This window comes from Haliotis rufescens, unplaced genomic scaffold (genome assembly GCF_023055435.1).
Source record: "Haliotis rufescens isolate VD_foot unplaced genomic scaffold, xgHalRufe1.0.p SCAF_12, whole genome shotgun sequence".
Taxonomy (NCBI): Eukaryota; Metazoa; Mollusca; class Gastropoda; order Lepetellida; family Haliotidae; genus Haliotis; species Haliotis rufescens.
Window position 1 is genome coordinate 8,315,532 of NW_025963802.1, and position 20,061 is coordinate 8,335,592.

The 20,061-nt window shown below is 38.0% G+C and overlaps 1 protein-coding gene across 3 annotated transcripts in view; it reads left to right on the forward strand.

Annotated features, from left to right (window-relative positions):
* LOC124143900 (equilibrative nucleoside transporter 1-like) overlaps positions 1 to 12,775 on the forward strand; it is a 55,819-nt gene extending 43,044 nt beyond the window's left edge. For all 3 annotated transcript variants that reach the window (XM_048393341.1, XM_046513069.2, XM_046513068.2), the window contains 3 exons: positions 643 to 728; positions 2,294 to 2,493; positions 4,561 to 12,775. In XM_048393341.1, coding sequence (XP_048249298.1) covers positions 643 to 728; positions 2,294 to 2,493; positions 4,561 to 4,681 — 407 coding nt within the window. In that variant the 3' untranslated portion in view covers positions 4,682 to 12,775. The remainder of the gene's footprint in view (positions 1 to 642; positions 729 to 2,293; positions 2,494 to 4,560) is intronic.
* The last annotated feature ends 7,286 nt before the right edge of the window (positions 12,776 to 20,061 follow it).

A 20,061-nucleotide genomic window follows, 5' to 3' on the forward strand; every position in this document is an offset into this window, starting at 1 on the left:
AAAATATGAACCGGCAAAAACATCGTGAAAAGTTGTTGTTTTTAATCCGGGGATTGGTTGCTCTCTCGTTGAAACACATATTTTCATTATGTCTAAATACGATCTTCTCCTCCCAAGAAAACCTGCCGGCGGTGCTAAGGATATGAAGCCACATATTACTCTAGTCTACCAACCTTTGACAGGAAGTAACCATAGTAGGGATCAGTCTCATATAGCAAGGGTGTGAAGCCTTCTGGAAATGAGTTCTCAGGGAGTGTATTTCTGTGCCCTGGGTTGCAGGGGGCGGAGGGGTAGCCTTGTGGTTAAAGTGTTAGCACGTCATGACGAAGACCCGGATTCGATTCCCCACATGGGTACAATGTGTGGAGCCCATTTTTGGTGTTCCCCTACGTGATATTGCTGGAATATAGCTAAAATGGCGTAAAACAATACTCCCTCACTCTTGGGTGGCAGTCCAATTTCTTTGAACAATCTTGTATAAAACAAGTTCATGATTTATGGTGCAGATTTAAATGATTTGGGTTTTGAGGGGTAAATGGTTGGATGAAACATGTTCATGATGGCAGTTGTGTAGTAGACATATTTTCATCTGAATGTCTTGTGAAATCAGCCATTGTTTTAACACGTATTGCTACATTTCAGATGCCTATTTCAAGCCGATCTTCTGTTTCCTTAACTTCAACTTCTTTGCTTTGCTTGGCAACATAACAACTGAATTGGTGAAAGTGGTAAGCATCGTTGGTCATGTAAGCCTTGTTGGGTTTGCGTTTACATTGTAAGCAGAGGTAGTAAAAGTGGTTCTGAGACCTATCATGTCTTTCCACAGACAACTTAATTGTCATGGATATTATGTTGCATGAGGCAACTGATGCTGTACCAACTGTGTGTTTTCTGTTGCCTCATATATTTGGACCACCTCTGTGGCCTAGTGGGCAGAGTGTTTGCCGGAGTGTGGAAGGTCTGTGGCTCGATCACCAGCTTGTTGTTACAAGATGGGGCTTGTTACACCACCAGGCGCTTCACATTAAGCAGACAAAAACAAGAACTGGTCGGCTTGGAGTCAGTATACTGTGTCTGAGTATGGTATCCATGTTAAACTGTGGGTATCTCAGTGGGCTGGTAACTGCCTCTGTGGTCTAGTGGTAGAGCGTCCGCCCAGAGAGCGGAAGGTCCGGGGTTCGATCCCCGGCCACGTCAGACCAAAAGACGTTAAAAGATGGTTGTTACCCTGTCTGGCACTCGGCATTAAAGGGCTAAAACAAGGACTGGTCAGCTCGGAGTCAGTATACTGTGTCTGAGTGGGGTATTCATGTTAAACTGTGGCATGGTATCTCAGTGAGCTAGCACTATAAATCGTGATCAGTCCGGACTAGTACAAGCAGCCACACACACACAAACACACACACATGCATGCACATCGCTATATAAGTGCAATAATCTTGGACGCGACATTAAACCCAATTTCACCTCACCTCACCTCACCCAGTGGTCTGGCTCTATAAAACCAGCATTAGACCTTACTAGTTCAAGCAGCCACACACACATACATGCATGCACATCGCTATATAAGTGCAATAATCTTGAACATGATGTTAAACCCTATTTCACCGCACCTGACCATATATTTCCTCATGCTTGTTGTAAAAGGCAACTAAATGCTTATCAGGCATTTCCAATGGCATCCAAATTTCAGTTTGTGGCAGAGCTCACAGCTGCATGGACCTGTCTGGTTTAGAATGTGAGTGTATCCCTATTCTAAGACTGATGGTCACGTGCTGCCCAGTCACAGACTTTTGTTACATTTTACTCACGGATGGTGATTGTTTTACCGTGTCAGCTGGTTTGACAATCTGCATCGAGGCGAGGGTCATTTCAACTTTATTTGCAGAAATTATTAAATTTTATTCAAGGAAAAGAGATACAAATCATGTTTATGTATAGAAATAGCTATTGGAACTGTTATTTAGGACGAAATGTGAAGTTTTATTGTCAAATGCTGGGCTGGCTATCGGACGCCGGTTGACATCGCCAGTGGAAAAAAATGTGAGATCTTTGACTCCGTGTATAAGACGACCCCCCTTCTTAACCCCCTCATTTTAGGTACGAAAAACTCGCCTTATACACAGCTATATACGGTATATGGTTAGATTAGATACAGCTCACTCTAGAATAAAGACCCTTTGCTCATGTCATACTTTAATTAATAATTGGCATCACCAGAATAATATTCCATGTTCCAAATGTTCTGGCAAATACTTGGTTTGGTATTTTATGCATATTATTTCTGTTTCAGCCTGGGCCCCGGTTTGTGTGGATTCCAATCGTTATCCGTGGACTGTTCTTCATCCCATTTTATGTGCTGTGTAACTTCCGCCCAGAAGTACGCACAATTCCAGTCCTCATCAACAATGACTATGTTTACATCATTGGTGCAGCATTGATGGCATTCACCAGTGGCTACTTCAGCAGTTTGTGTATGATGTATGCACCAAAGTAAGTACTGCATCAATTGACATGCTGTGGATAAACACATGCTTCCAGGGGTGCATTGAGGGGTGGGGGTATGGGGTGAAGAAGAGAGCAGGGGTCCGGAAACGGTCCGGTTTAAAATATCCGAACATTTAAATTTTTCTCTCCGGACATTATAAAAATCAAAAGGGTCCAAATTATTGATGAGTGTTACCGTATCCCTTCAGCGAATTCAGGTGAAGAAACAGGTATAACAAACTTAGTCAATAAAAGTATGAAATTTGATATAAAACATCACTAGACATGATGATTTACCATATAAAATGTATTTCCTGCTCTCCAAGGCATTGTTTTATACGCAGAGATTAAGATTACTGTGTGTATTTTCTTGTAAACTAAGCCGGAAATAGCAATCAGCTGTGCATAGGTTTCCTCCCAAACTACCAGTGATTCAGTTAAAACGTACCCAATGATACCACTTTAAAGAATTTTTATGCAATGGTCAGAAGAAATTGTATCTGAAATTATTTTTTATCAGGAATAATATATTCCAATATCGTGCTATATTAGTTGCAGCTTCCACTACATATACTTAAATTATAAGAACCATAAGCATAGCACTTTGGTACAGATGGTATGCAGGATATTTTTTTACGTATGGAACGATTTTGACCAGTCACCGTAGGGACTTCCCGCACTATATGAATTTCGATTGAGAAAACATTATGTTGAATTTAATAGTCAAACTGCCTCAAATATGACTTCTAGCGAGTCATGGTACGGCATTTATGACATGTGTATCCATTCTCTTGCAACTAAAGTTTGTTTCAAGGCGTCAATAGCGGTAATCTGACCGTGGTTGCTGTAAATAACGGTGAATTGTGTGATCTACCGACCACTTCACATATGATTTTGCCGAAGTTATTGTAAACATTATTATAATTATTGAATAAAATTTTGAATATAATTAATAAATTATATTGCAAACATTAGTCCAGATAAACAATAACGAGGGAACACTGAACGTAACAACTTGTAATGTGTATGAAAAGTTGTACTAAAATACGCTATTTGAAGGGGGCGTGGCCTAAATGCAAATGTCCGATTGGGATTTTAAATTTTCCAGACCCCTGGAAGAGAGAGACTAGTTAATGGTAAATGGTTGACATCGTGAGCACCATAAACCCCCTCAGTACATAGTGACACACAAATGTGAGAATTTTAAGAATTTTTAAATTGTTTTTGCTTTTCAAGGCAATAAGTTGGACTTGTAGTTGAAATGAGAATAGAGATCTTTCCGGAACTCTTTACCTGCTTTTTGTTTCTTTGTGAAACTTTGTATACAGATCAGGCAAGTGCTCATTTGATGCCTTTAACTATTCAAGCTCTGTTTTGTTTGGGTTTTTAGCATTTGCTTTCCTTTGAAATAATAAGTTGGACTAAGGTTCAAAATTTGAAAAGTATACCTGATAAACTACTAAATATTTACTGATGAAGGTTTGTCAGCACATCATACAACAATGTTGCGAGTCAAAGTTAAAATAGGTCCCCAGCAAACTTGTATTTAAAGGGGACTATATGGATCAGGTGGTCATGTTTAGTGACTTGGTTGAGTGTGTGACGTCGTACCCTGATAGAGTGGGATGTTGCACATATTGCAGCTTTTTATATGAACAATCACACAATCGTACATCAATTCACAAGTTGTATAGTTTGTGTGTGCTATTTTGTTGGGGAAATATGATTTTGAGTTTTGAAAATATTACATGTAACACTGCTATCAAATGAAAAGCTCTGTGTATTAAAAGTACCATTACTAATGGAAGGTGTTGAAAGCATTTAAAGAATGGTGGGAATCGTTGGGTTAAGTTATCATTCATAATGTCAGTTGTACTCACATGCTTTGGTTTAAGCTTTTTGATATAATGAGGTATATGACATAGTTCTTGTGATTTTAGGCACATAGTTTAAGGGTGGGGGATATCGATAACTTTGTCTTCTTGTTGGTATGTGATTTAAGTGGTACCTTGTTAATGATCATTCATACAGACTGGTTATATAAATAGAATTTCCTTCTTCTTTTTTTTTCAGACAAGTAGCACCAGAAAATGCAGGCACTGCTGGCATGATGATGGCTTTCTTCTTAGTTCTTGGTATTTCCTGTGGTATCAATTCCTCCCTGGGACTTGTCAAGCTCGTTGAGATTTTCTAAATTCAGTTCCGGTGGTAATCTGCTGGGTTATGCTGTGACTCTGGGATGTATCCAAGTGTTTGAATACATTGAAACCGTGTTAATATGGACACTACTATTCCCAGTGAAATCATCTGGATTAACTGTTCATGGGTATGTGGTAGTGTCCCTTCAGTTGTATGTCCAACAGTCATCATTGTGAATGAGGGTTCCAAGTGGGGTGGACTAACATGGCTTCACTGTGTAAGAAACAGTTTCTTTCAGGTTTGTCTGGGCCCATTTGCGCAAAGCAATCTTAGCGCTAAGATGACCGTAACTCCCATACTTTAACATAGGCTTACGATAGTCTTAGCGCTAAGATCGCTTTGTGCAAGTGGGCCCTGGAGTTTATTTTAACATTTGTGAGTGGACTATACAAGCAATCTATACAGCATGCTAAGTGGCTTAGAGGAAGGCATGTCCTATAAAACAGTGTTCATCTCCTTGGGAAGGGAGTGAAACAAGGAGCACAGGTGATTGTTTTGCATTGGACTGAGTGGTTAGTCCTGTTTGGTATGTGAATTCAACTCTCATCATCCCAATGTATAACATTCCTCAATGTTATCATTTATGTCATATTGGATGCTACACAATTTACCAATGAAGTATGACCTTTATTTTCAACTTTGTCTTATGTTTCGAGAGTTGATAGCAATTAATGACATATTTTCTGACATTTGAAGTTAATAAGAAGAAACAGAAGTGTACTGGAATAGAATGATTTGAAAACTCAATACCCATTGCTTGAAATTTCTCAATATTGTTAAGGCATTTAGCACATTCATGAAGAGAAGACAGCAGGCTAACCAGAAGAAGCTATAATCTTTTGTTGCCATTCACAAGTGCTGTAACAACAGAGGTTATGTCCCAGAAGGAAAGAAGAAAGTGAAGTGTACATGTATGTGAATAACTGATCCAGGTTATGGTGACATGCCTCGATAGTTAGTTCTGTCGTTCATGTATCCAATAAATAGAATTTATACGGTCCACCTTTGTCAGTGCCAGTACCAGTACCAGTTCTATATAAACTCTTGTAAAAAAACATGCATGTCACATGGGTGTGTTTATATGTATTTGTATAATTGTTAAAATATAATTGAATCCCAGAAATATGTTGAATACTTTTTGCATGTTATTTTTTTTAATAAATTATTCATTCTCTGTTCTTGTTAACATGGTTAAGGTAATCTTCCTGACATGTCACTTGTTTCTATCTGGTGACAAGTATGAATATAACGATGCCTTGCAGTACAGTAGACTGTGAAATCATTAACTTTTTGTGTTTGGGTTGTTGGAGGCAGTGGCAGCATTTGTCATTCACAGCAGGACCATATGGACACTAAGTAGACATATTTCTTCAATTCCAACAGGATGTGTCAGATTCTCAAATTTATGGTGATTGGATATAAGAAGATGTATCAGTAATATGATAAAAAGATTACAGAGTTAGTACTGCAAGGTATTGCGGTGTTGTTCAGACACTTGATGTTTGAAGTTTACTGTGCCTGCCATAATAATATAAAGAAACTTCATTCATCATTTGCTCTTAAGAATCAAATGAACTGCATATTCTTGGAACAATCAACATATTACATTTCTCTTTACAGCACCTGAATGTTGTTGTCATAACAATCAGTGGCCACCTGCATTGGTTAAATGAGATGTGTGAATGTTATATAAGTCTATACACTCATGTTTGAAAACTTTTTAAAACTGTTTTTTTAATACAATTCTGATTAGATTTCATTTGGCATTAGTGAACATATATTTTGAATGTCTTATGTTAGAGTGTTATGAAGACTGACATAGGTCTTGGAATTTTTCACATGGATTGTTAATAAATGAAGTTGTTTATGCTGTTGTGTGTGATAAGTGATTGTTGACCTTTTTAATGGAGAAATGGTTAAGTTATTTTTAACAAATTCTTTTTGTTTTTGTGTGGATAGAATACACACAATTGAATATTTGCAAAATCTTATTACTAGTCCAAGATCGGAACAGCTTTAATGCACTTCTGAAGTAAATAGCAAACTCTGTATTTTCACAAAAATATGCTCTCTTACAAATACACATATTCATATATCTCAAATATATTATATACATGTAGCACATTGTTGACAGATTTCACATGGTGATACCAGAATAGATTTCACTGGATTGAAAACATGTGAGAATGTTTTTACAACTGTAACACATCACATTATTATTTAGTGATAGAACCACTCTTTATGACATCAAATGTGGCTATATTAATATAAAAGTGACCTTTATGTTTCATCAATATTTAGTTTCAATATAAGTTATTTTATTGCCATGACACAAACTAAGATTTGAATGAAATTAGTCTGTGCCCAAAACATGTCACCATTCGAGTGTTTATGGGTTTCACCTCATATTTTGTCTGTTATTTTCTTGTTCCTTGTGTATATCATTTCTGGATCATGTTGATATAGGACATTACATTCCCAAGTGAATGGAGTGGTCTCACATTAGTGTTATAGTATGATTGTAGACATTTTGTTTAGGATCTGTCTCTCAGGGCACAGGTGGCCCAGTCGTCTAAGGTGTCGCCTTTTGCTTTGGAGAGTTGTGTCCCTTAGGCATGCTAGAAACCTGTTGGTTGGTTGAGTCCTGGTTTGCAGTGATTATGTATATAAGCTTGTGGGTTTCAGCAACAGGGTAAACGTCTAAGACTGGCATCATGGGTTTTCCAGCCACATCAAGTTGACATGCCATGATATAACTAAAATATGATTAATGCAGCATTTAACTCTAACTCCCTCACTGACTATCATGTACTCCAATGAGGAAATACTGACCCCTGTGGCAGAGACACGTAAGACTATATCTTGGCCTATCATATGATGTATGTGAAAGAAAGGTTTATGTGTCAGAATTGACATTGGAACTTGTTTTGATTCTTATGAAATTTAGGATGGTTGTCATGCATCTTGACTGTCTAGGAAGAGAGGCTGTGCTGTGTTGCTTCTAGCCATGTCATGGACACAACTTATCTGTTATTAAAGATGCTTTTAAGGGGCGTGTTGGAGTTTGTGGGTTTCAATCAGTTGATAACCAAATGTGTTATGTTAATGTGAAATATGTTATACTTCTAGTAATATAGGAGCACCATGTATTGTCAGTGTCTTATTATTTTCTCATGTTACCACGAAAATGATGATGGTTAGATTTGTATAGGATTAATACATTTTAACTAATATTCAGTATTTGAACTTGTACTGTAAAATACCACATACAAGGAACCTGATGAAACAAAGACCAGGACCAGAGTCAGTCAAGAGTATTCACCTTCTAACACAACACGGGGCAGGGGTGGCCCAGTCGCCCAAGGCGCCGTGATTTGCTGTGCAGATTTGCGTACCTTGGGCATGCCCGAAACCTATGATTGTGGGTTCGAATCCAGGTTCGCCCCGATCATGTTTCTAGGTTTGTCAGCACCATACCCATGCTCGTGGATTTTTCTGAAGTGGTAAACGTCCAAGACCTGCACCACTTCGGGCTTTCCACCCACATTAAGCTGACATGCTGTGATATTACTGGAATAATGTTAAAAGTGGCATTAAACCCAACTCACTCACTCTAAAACAACACCTACCTCAAACATTAGGTTACATTTATCCATGTGTGTATTGAATCTTGTGCAAGCATGTACTTACCCTATTGAGGCAATCACTGGATTGTCTGGTCCAGACTCAATTATTTACAGACCGCCGTCATATAGCTGGAATATTGCTGAGTGCGGCATTAAGCAACAACCAAACAAAACAAACAAACAAAACATTAGCTTGGTGAAAGATCACCAGGGAATCAAACAGCTATTAGTGTCCAGAGTTACGAACTTCCATGGACTGTGAAAACAACTGTGTCAAACTACTGTTTTTTAAACTTTTATTTTACACAATTCTAAATCATCGAATGTTGACGTTTTTTGATAGATACTACTGTTTTAAAAAGCCTAACAAGTGTTAATGTCTGTAATTTTGACAGCTGCAGACCAATATTTATCTCATTTGTTACTGGTTTCGATGCCAGACAAAACTTTGTTTTTAGTGCTGTTATTTGTGGTCATTTTCGTTTTCTTTCAGAGAAGTTCCTGGAATGTGTTTGATGTCTGGAATGTTAAACATATGTGAATGGTCCCTTCCATTGTTGTTTTCAGTGTATATGATAATAGGTTATTAGTACCCATGGTCCACTTGACTTAAAAAAATTATCTTTCAGGGAAATGGACGTGAAAATAATGTTAAAACCTAGTACACTGACCTACATTGTCATTTCTTTTTAACATACATATATTACATGTCATGTATCATGTATGACTATGGATATTTTCAAGGAGTGGTTATTTGAGATTCAACTTGGACGAACTATGTGACATTAGTCCATCAGTGTTTATGATGTGGGTCATTTAAGAACAAGAGGAATTGCGCATTGGCATGTCCTAGGATAAGCTGTGCTTCAGCTTATTAAAGTATCTGATTCAGATATCTTTTATGTTTGTTAGTTTTCAAACTTTAACATGATGTTGTTCTCTTTTTTTTCCCAAAACACTGTATTTTTGTATGAATTTCTCTTCCAAACATTCATGCATATCCTTTTTACTTGTGACAGTCTATTTTGGAAAATAAGATGTAGTTTGTCCTTAACCAAGGTTTGTCAGCATGTTCAGATGAAGTCATTTATTTTATCTTTTCGTATAAGCTGTTTGTAACCATGGTGAAACATGGTTAAGTAGGCATATCCATTATAACTTTTATAGTTTCAGAAAACTGTTTTATTTTCAAATTTAATATTAAAGACAGGGAACCAGCTCACTCAGTTTAGATAGTTTGTTAGTTGTACATTTTATACTTTTATTACCAGCAAATAAATATTCCTTCTAAAAACAGTTTCATCTGCCAAAGAGTCTATTTTCCTATGCTACCAAACTATGCACTCTGCAATGCTTTATACTATTACCATTCCTTTGTACCTGGAAGGGTGCCATCTATTGTGTCTTTATTTCTCTATTTTGTGAGTTATTTTGTTCCAACTAATCATTATCTTGTGTCATGTGTCATGACTTGGTTCTAACACAAATTACCACTAAGCTTTGTATATGTACTGCTCAAAACAAGAATAGAACACCCAATACCAACCAGACAGAATAACTATGCCCGTATGAAAACATCAGGTGTTTTTTAACTCCTTTTCACTAGTATATATTGAGGCAGCCAAGTGATGACCAATCTGTATGAGTATGAAGTTTGTAAGTAACTGGATAACATATTGTTATTTCTTTCTTTGTAATGTCGAACTAACCGTCCGGCCCATGTTTAATGTTGTCTAACGCACTTTCACATGTTCGTATCTGAATCCATCCTGCATTATGTTCCCTGTTGGCATTTCCAAGTTAATGGTTGTGCCTTCGATTGATCTAGAAAAGGATGCCCACTCTTTTCCATACCAACAAGTTACATTCTAATTATGTACTAACATATTGTTTTTGTTCATGATTATAATGCACATGTGAGGGGTCTTTGTGTCCAATACTGTTCAGATAATGTTGTTCTGAACAAGTCTTAATTATTTGTACAAGAAGGTTTTTTTGTTCTGTGGATTTAGACAACAACAAACTGTTATGTTCAGCTTCAATGTTTTGGACTTCAGTATCATGCTCTGTTCATGTGTCTATTATTTGTCCAGAGTGATTGGTTTGAAAGCATATGGTCCTGTCCATGTTTGATCCTATCATCTGTTACCTGTGGGATTATTCAGTACATGTTTAATGTGTATTTGGGCTGTTTTTGTTCATGTACAAATATATGTTTTACTCCTTTTCATGACAGTCACTACCTTGACATATTCACTTTCAAAATTATACTGAAAAGATTTCTTGCAATACTTTGATATTTATTAATAGTATCCTTATTTCAAACTTTCAAATTTATAAGCCTTGAGGACAGTTGTTTCTGTAAATAAGAATTTTTATTGATCACAAACTATAATTGTATTCTTGAGAATCAAGTTTAGAATATTTCAGTGAAGACCTGACCATACGTTATGAAAGGTTTACTATTGAACATCCTAACAACATTCCGCCCATCTCTTGTGCAAAGTGTAAATCACTTTGCCTCTTCATGTTCTATGAGGTATGTTTTGTTTGTGAATATTGCCTTATCATTGATGTGATAGACTAGGAGTAAGATACTAAGATAACCAGTCCCACACATGTTGAGAGGCAACAAGCTGCCCAACCCAAGGATGCTGTTGATGAGCAACTTGGGTGGGGGGGGGGGGGGGGGGGGGAAATGAATTCTCATAATTTTTTATTACATATGTTTTCTAACATCTGCTTTTGAGTAATTTTGAGAAAAGATAATGGAAGATTCATGTTAAAGTTGGAAATCTAATAACCATATGCAAGAAATATTTTTAAAGATTCCATGTAGCAATTTACCAGCTGGTATTTGAATATTTTGTTTTTCCTTAATCTAAATTTGTCATTGATGTAGATTGAAGACATTCTCTTTTGTATAGGCAAACGCCTTTTAACTATTTTTGTGTAGGTTAGTTTGATTGTATGTAAATGTTGGATATTATCTTAGTTTATATTAAACTAATAATAAGCAATATGATCCTTAAACTTTATGTACATAATTTGTCATTTGCCATATTTTTAAATAATACAAATTGAAAGGTATAATGTTTCGCCATTAGATATTATCAGTTAGATTGGCATGTTCAATTATAATTTCTCGTAGGACATTGTAACGACCATTAGAGCTGTTAGGTTTTTAGTAATGTTTGCTTTTCCAAGACTAAGTATGTATTCAGTACAGCATTTTCAATTCAATGATACTCAGGGTTATTTATGATTCTGCTTTGTAATGAAGTAATTTACTGATCAGCATATTTTTATATTTATTGCTATTTTTGGAATTTGATAACTGTTATGTGGTGATAAATTGAGTTAAAATAGTGATAGGTTACTAAGTACCGGTAATCGAGCAAAATAGCTTGGCACTGACGCAAAGGATGTTTATTCACTTTATTGCAACAGCCTTATCCAACAACTCATCAAACATTTAGTAGTCTATCCCAGTGGTAAGTGTGTTTGCCTTGAATGTAGATGGACTGGTTCAGTTCACTCCTTTGGATGTTTTATTTATGGGAAACATGTACAAGGTGTACTGTGGCTAATCTTAAATAATGATATAAAAAGGGTTTTTTTACATGTGAAAGAACATCATAGAACATTGTCTAACCTAGAGGTACCACTTCATCCCTTTGATTAACATGAATATCAAAAATGCTTTGTGCATCACAAACCAAAGAACAATGGATTGCTTAAATGTGTACTATATATTGATAAAACCATGCAACTAAAAATAGTTTCATTTTTGTTAATGTGAACATCAAGGCCAGATTAATGTTTTCCCCTTTCTCAAATACATTTTGTCAGTCTACAATTATGTAGGATGTGAAAGAAAGAAAGGGCTTACTTCAAACTCACGAATCTTTTTATCATTTTGATCCAAGACATCTTGGCTTAACCAAATGCTGCTTTGTTTGGATCTTGACTGTAGAAGTTCAGCCTAATTTCAATTAATGATGGCCCTAATGTAGTTGAAATCAAATTTTAAGTATACCTTGAAAGCAAAAACATCAAACTTAGCATTTATGAATTAATTCTGAATACATAATTATATAAAGAGCATCCTCACAAAGTCATGTAGTTATTCTAATACATGCAGTCTGGTGGGCTACTGTTGTTTGTCAAGGTGCATGTAATCCTTAAGTTATGTAGATTGAACATCTTTTGAATGACCTCCAGAAATATTTATTTTGTGAGATAAAGGTTTGAGTTGATCCTTGACAAGATATTTGATTTGGTGCAGTAGTGAATGTAAAGTTGTAGCTCCTTTCAAGTGTTTACCCATAGATTTAATTATCCATTAATTTGTGTGTAGCCAAGGCCCATTCCATTGTCCTGTAGACCTGCTGATTCAATATTGTCACTTCAAAGCAACTGTTATATGGTTATCATACTGTTTGAATAAATCATCACCATATTCTGAGTGTCTGTGTTATTGTAGAGACAGTGGATTATATTTTTTTTTTTTTAACAAACTTATCAGCATCATAACTGCCTGCTTCTCAAGTTCAACAGCCAACAGGCTGCAACAAGGAGAAAGCTTTACAAGAATTGTCAACTGAAAATATCAATATGACCACAATGAGAACATGCTTAAGTGATATAACAGAAATACCGTTGAAAACTGCCTTAACACATTCGCTTACTCGCTCTCATGAAATCCATTGAGGTGGTCCTTTGCATGGATCTCGTCCACATGATCTTTCTGAATCGGACTTGCATAAAAATATTCTAAATCACTTTAGTCCTAAGCCTTGTCGAATACGAGGGCTGGTCAAAAAGTTCTAAGCCTAACAAATAAAACCAACAATTGTGAAAGTGTTTTTAATTTTATTTTTCAACATAATCTCCCTGCATTTCAATACACTTCTCATATCGATAATTAAGCTTTTCGGTTCAGTCAGGAAGAAGTTCTCTGAAGCCACCCTGAAAAACCTGTTCACGGCATAGGGCTTTCCACAAGGTGTTCTTTCAGTTTAGGAAACAGGTGGAAATCACTTGGTGCCAGGTCTGGCGAGTATAGAGGGTGAGGAACCTCTTCAAACCCACATTGTCGCACAGCCACCTTTGCAAGTCTAGAGGTGTGAGAAGAGGCATTGTCATTAAGTAGTAGAACTTCAGTCACATTTCCTCGCCGCTTTTTTTTTTATAGAATCTCTCAGGCGATGAAGCAAATCAGCATTGTAGGCACCTGTAATTGACTTTTGACTTTCTAAGTAATCAAAAAGGATCATTCCCTTTGCATCCCAGAATACAATAGCCATAACTTTCTTAACTGATCTCAAAGACTTGAATTTCTTTGGTGATGGAGAAGTTGACTCGGGATCATAGTGGTAGACCCATGTTTCCTCACCCATTACTAATCTCTTTTTGAATTTGACAAAATGATCCTCTATTATCTGTAAATTTTCTCTGGCAATGTCGGTTCTTTTTTCCTTAAGATCAGAATTTAGAAACTTTGGCACCCTTATTCATCTGTAAATGTTCATGAATAAAGTTTCAGTGGATCTTAGTTAACCAAGTTAACCAATGGTTATACGTCTACCTGACAGTATAAGATTTTTCGATCTCCTTGATTAAATCTTCATTGATGGAAGTCGAGGGACGTCCAGACCTAGGGTCATCATCAAGGCTTCTTCTCCCAACCTTAAACAGATGCCCAACATTTAACAATGGAATAGCTAGGGCACTTATCTCCACACATTTGTGAGATGCGGTCATGAATTTTTTTGAGTGTCCTTTTTAAGAAAGTCAGAAACTTCATGACTACTAGGTGCTCGTTCTTTTCAATTTCTGTGTCCATTTGGTTGGTTGGTTTGTTGTTTAACGCCGCACTCAGCAATATTCCAGCTATATGACGGCGGTCTGTAAATAATCGAGTCTGGACCAGACAATCCAGTGATTGATATCATGAGCATCGATCCACGCAATTTGGATCGATGACATGCATCAACCAAGTCAGTGAGCCTGACCACCCGATCCCGTTAGTCGCCTTTTACGACAAGCATAGTCACCTTTTACGGCAAGCATGGGTTGCTAAAGAGCTATTCTACCCCGAAATCTTCACGGGTTGTGTCCATTTGGACCCCTATCACCTTCAACTGGCCCCTATCATCTTCAACTGGCTGTCACTAATATACAAACACCCCAACAGACCAAATACACTTGCAATGAACTACTCAAACAATGTACTACATTGACTAGCTCACTTTGTTATGGCCCATAGTTGAAAGTTAGTCTGGCTTAGAACGTTTTTACCAGACCTCGTATAAAGGTCGTAACTCTGACTTACAAAGCCGTTTGTCCGTTTGTGTATCATTGGAAACTCATTTCTTTGGTGCACAAAGTCAATCGCACAGGTGCATCGTGACCAGATACCTAGTTCAGTCAAAGGGTAACCTTTCTATATGATTCTTCATTGGACATACTTATATAACAGTTTAAGGAACATTATGGTATCGACTCGACAAAATTCACTACAAATTGCCAAAACCCGAAGGGATTCTGGGTTTCAACTTGTCCCCAGCTGGGGTAGATCGTTGCCCTCAAGATAAATCACTGGATTGTCTGGTCCAGACTCGAGTATTTAGGGACCGATCATTTGATATTCTTTTCTAAAATTCTTGAAAAACAGATACTTCCGACTGTTGAAAACAATGTATATTGCCTGAAACAAAAATGACATTGTTGAAGTGTTTTTCTGAAAGAAAATCAGGTTCGTAGTTTTAAATAAAAACAGATCTGGTTTTGTAGCTGTAGCTGAACAAATATCTAATCTCGAAACAAAATCCCAGCCCCCACCCCGCAGAATATCAAATGGTCGGTCCTTGACGGCCACCGTCATGTATCTGGGACATTGCTGAGTGTTGCGTTGAACAACAAAGAAACCAATACAATGGCCAAACAAGAAGTATGGTCAAAACCAACGAAGAAAAAAAGCAAAGACGGTTGACGAAAAGGCCAAAATGGCCAATAGATAAAAAGACAAAGGGACTCATAACAACGTGTCATCGATCCCAATTGCGTGGATCGAGCTCATGATATTAATCACTGGATTGTCTGGTCCAGACTCGAGTATTTACAGACCGCCGTCATATAGCAGGCCTTTTGCTGAGTGCGGCGTTAAACAACCAACCAACGAAGCATAATGGTCTTGTAAGATGCGCCAATAGCAGTCTCGCTGTTGCAAGTTTAGTCTTTTACACTTCAGCTTACTTTTTAGTCCAAAGTTCTGAGGTGAGGTGAAATGGGGTTTAACATTGCGTCCAAGATTATTGCACTTGTATAGCGACGTGCATGCACGTGTGTGTGTATTTGTGGCTGCTTGAACTAGTCCGGACTGATCACGATTTATAGTGCTAGCCCACTGAGTTACCATGCCGCAGTTTAACATGAATACCACACTAACACACAGTATACTGACTCCGAGCCGACCCGTCCTTGTTTGGGCCCCTTAATGCCTAGCGCCAGACAGGGTAACAACAAGTACCATCTTTTAACGTCTTTTGGTATGACGCGGCCGGGGACCGAAGTTCTGAGCTGCCCCGTTTAGTCTACCTTGATGCAGCTATAATTCATATAGAAGGAAATTATAGTCTCTATACCTTGTAGCCTAGCCGCCTCAAACTCTGGAGAGAAAAACGAACGTCAGAAGTCAATGACTTGCTAAAGAATTAAATGATAGTCATTTGCCTTTCAGAATAATATACGGAAGATTGCACTAAACATAAGAAATGTTGTTAGGTTCACAAACGTGATGAACATACACAGAACCCAGGGCCGCAGTAATTGTATTTCTTGGACGTTTTCGAACGTTTTTGAGTCAAAACCTGATCAGTGGTGGAAAAATGAAAATAACGACATTTCAGGTTCTTCAAAAAGTTGTCTTCATGTGTTGCGGTTTTAGCAGTGGAATAGGCTTGTCGCGCGCGATGACATAGTGTATGCAATTTTTGTATTGTGAACACGTTAGTTTAAATTCAGCGGAATAAAAAGAAAATGTTGTTTTTTTAAACATTTTGTCCACTTTTCGTTATTTATGGATCGCCGGAAACCGTATACCGATTGTAAAGTCCTGTTACTGGTTCTATGTATGCATCTACTGACTCGCGTATGCAAATTGCAGATCAAGCAGATGGAAAACAAATATTGCTATCAGGTGAAAATGCATCTCCAATATCTTGTAAACACATCTTCTAACAAATTAAAGATACCTTCGATGCTATGTTTGCTTTTTGGTAAAAGATACAGAATTAGAAACAGTGAAGACAAAAAGTCTCAGTGCTAAGGTGTGAGTGAGTGCGTGAGTGCGTGAGTGCGTGAGTATGGTTTTACGCCGCTTTTAGCAACATTCCAGCAATATCACGGCGGGGGACACCAGAAATAGGCTTCACACATTGTACCCATGTCGGGAATCGAACCCGGGTCTTCAGCGTGACGAGCGAACGTTTTAACCACTAGGCTACCCGACCGCCCCTCAGTGCTAAGGGAATCGATAGCGGGTGACTAACATGTCGGATATTTCCGATTAGTCAACTTTATGTGAGTATCAAACCTTGTGTTGTGTTAATTATTGAATGAGTATGAATGTCTGTCAAGGGTGGATCCAGCATTTTTAAAAGGGAGGTCAAAAATATGAAAATCTTCTCTCAGTCAATTTATACTGCCAACATAACAGTTCTCCTAAATGCCCATCAAAGACAACAATATACATTTGGTTTTCAAAAGGTTGGCGGTGGGGGCGTGGTCTGGACCGCCTGGACCCCCTCTGGATCCGCCTGTGTCTGTGTAGGTAATTAGGAGCTACGGTTCTTGGACTCCTCGCTCTTGGACTTGGAGGACATATCAGCCACTCGTGTTGCAGATTGATGTCAGACTTACCATGGCGTCACGGAACGGCGACACCTACAGGTAGCCGCAGAAGAGTATCTTGGGAACCCCCAAGCTTTCGGATCGATGTTCATGATATTAATCACTGGATTGTCTGGTCCAGACTCGATTATTTACAGACCGCCGTCATATAGCTGGAATACTGCTGAGTGCGGCGTTAAACAACCAACCAACCAACCAACCAACAGACCCAAGCTTGTTACAGCAATATGATGGAAATATTGTTCGAGGCAACGCATCAATAAATGTTGTCAGTCATGGGATTCACAGAGCTAAAAAATGTATCAACCCCAGGCAATTCAATATTGAGTAAATGTTTATCCCGAATTGCTGATAATAGTTGGTTAGTTGGTTTGTTGTTTAACGCCGATTACTATCATGAATATCGATCCACGCAATTGGGATCGATGACATGCATCAACCAAGTCAGAGAGCCTGACCACCCGATCCCGTTAGTCGTCTCTTACGACAAGCATAGTCACCCTTTACGGCAAGCATGGGTTGCTGAAGACCTATTCTACCCCGGAATATTCACGGGTCTGCTGATAATAGAAATATAGTATTGTCCATATTTAAATGTGGACATTATTCATGCAAATTATGCAGGTCACTGGCAACGTTTGGAAAACAAACCATTCATCCAAGGAATGATAATGATACAAGACAAAACGGTGCAGACAAATTGGTCAAAACCCAATATTCCAGTCAAAATGTACTTAAACCAAATCACATCTTTCCTTATGAAAAAACGAATACATGTATTTATACATATACCTTTATTACTGGTAGATGACGTACTCCCTTAGTAATGTGGTCCGCAGAATTAAAAAACCCGTTAGTCTTCAGCAACCAATGATTGTAGGAGGCGACAAACGGGATCGGATGGTCAGGCTCGCTGACCTGGTTGATGCATGTCATCGTATCCCAAATGCGTAGATCGATGCTCATGATGCCAATCACAGGATTGTCTGTTCCGGACACGATTATTTACAGACCGTCATATAGCTAAAATATTTAAGTGCGGTTTTAAACAAAAAATGCAAAACAAACCTTCATGTTTGCTTCTGGAAACTTTCACTCCATTTAGTCAACGAAACAAACAGACAAACAAACAGAGTTCACTTGTCATGGGTATACTTGTAGAAGTTTCAATGTATTTATTGCTTGTGTTTTTGTCTTGTCTAAACATGGATTACAACAATGAAAGTAATGCAAATGAACGCGTCAAGTTAAGCCACCACTGAATACACAGTCCGGAAGAAGTTTGGTCTGTCTTTCCAACGACGAGTTCTCTCCAACGTATCACGTGCTGCGCGTGCATGGAGTTGCATGTTGGCGGGACCTGAGCACAGGTAGGTTCGGGTACTTTACTTGTTGCCACACAGATGTATTTCTCTCCCAAATCTTACATCATTAAAAACATGCAAGGAATTGTCACAAAAATATAATATGTGTTTTTTTCCATCGACACGGATCCCATTTTGGCCTGTCAAGGGGAATGTGGTTCATTTTTTCAGTAGATACTGCTGAAAAACGACCATCACTTGGGCATCTGAAGCAAATCGGTTGCAACAGCTAAAAATCACGCATGATTTCCAGTTCGGTTGGCTAACATCTCCAGACGATCGACTGGCTTTGCAGCTCATGCTCTGAGAGATAAAATTTCAAATGCGACATGTCTATTGACGCCAAACTGGCAACAACTCTATGACGTGGTTATCTAGCTTTCTTAACGCATTTCCTTTTATCGTGTTAATATTTGTAATGACCGTAAACTTTTCAAGGGGACTGTACAGCTGTAATAATAATTATCTTTACGTGTGTTTGAACATTTGGCAGGAGTTAGTTAAGTTGCAGAAGCGCGAGTAAAATCCCCATCAATAAGCCATTCCAACCACATGAAGCTGACACGCGGCGTCCGTGATGACATCACGCCATAGAAGTTGCTGTTAATTCTGACCCAGGAATTCACTGGCCATTCTGAACTTGCTTTTTAAACGATGCACCTATAGGTCATTATGAAAAATTAAAGAGAAATTATATTTCAATCACATGGTGTAGGTCAGGTAAATTCTACTTTCGGAATCAAAAGATTCTCAGTTTCTCTACTGTCTCACTCCTTTTGTCAGTTTCCGTATTGTGTTATTTTTAAACACTGTGGTATTACAAACACGACATGAATAAAGGTCACCAACACATCTTAAGTTCACACTTTCATTTAATGAGTGTGCATGAATGACCCAGTAAGGAGAGATACAACCATTTGTACCACAGGCTCATCTATCCTGTTTCATTGAGTCATCCACATTTCAGACATAATAGCCAACAACTTAGGTAGGTGAAATACCTTGTCAGCTTTTTGAACTGAAGAGAACATTCCTTTTCATACTGTTGTCAATCTGTCCCTTGTCAGCCAACTGTAAGCTTTAACAAAATGTTGATCCCTGAAACGTGCATTGATGTTGCTAGTGATGGAGTATGTAAACCTTCAGAGCTTCAGATAAACTGCATATTTGCCCAAAATAAGCAAACTAAATCACCATAACCCAATTCATTTTAAATTGCTTGCGCACAAATAACAGGAAAAAACTTGATTACCCAGTAGTGTACCATCACTGCGTGATTACCCAATGTAAATGTTTTAGCTTGCGTACACATCTTAACCGATCTTTTCTTTCTGACTGAATGCAGGAATTGCGTTTGTACATGAACTCTACTGCAGTATATCTTGCTTATCTAGATAAGCATCACAGTTTAGAGGTTATGAGACATGTGAGGGGCGTCGTGATGTGAGGTGGGTGAGGATAAAAATCTT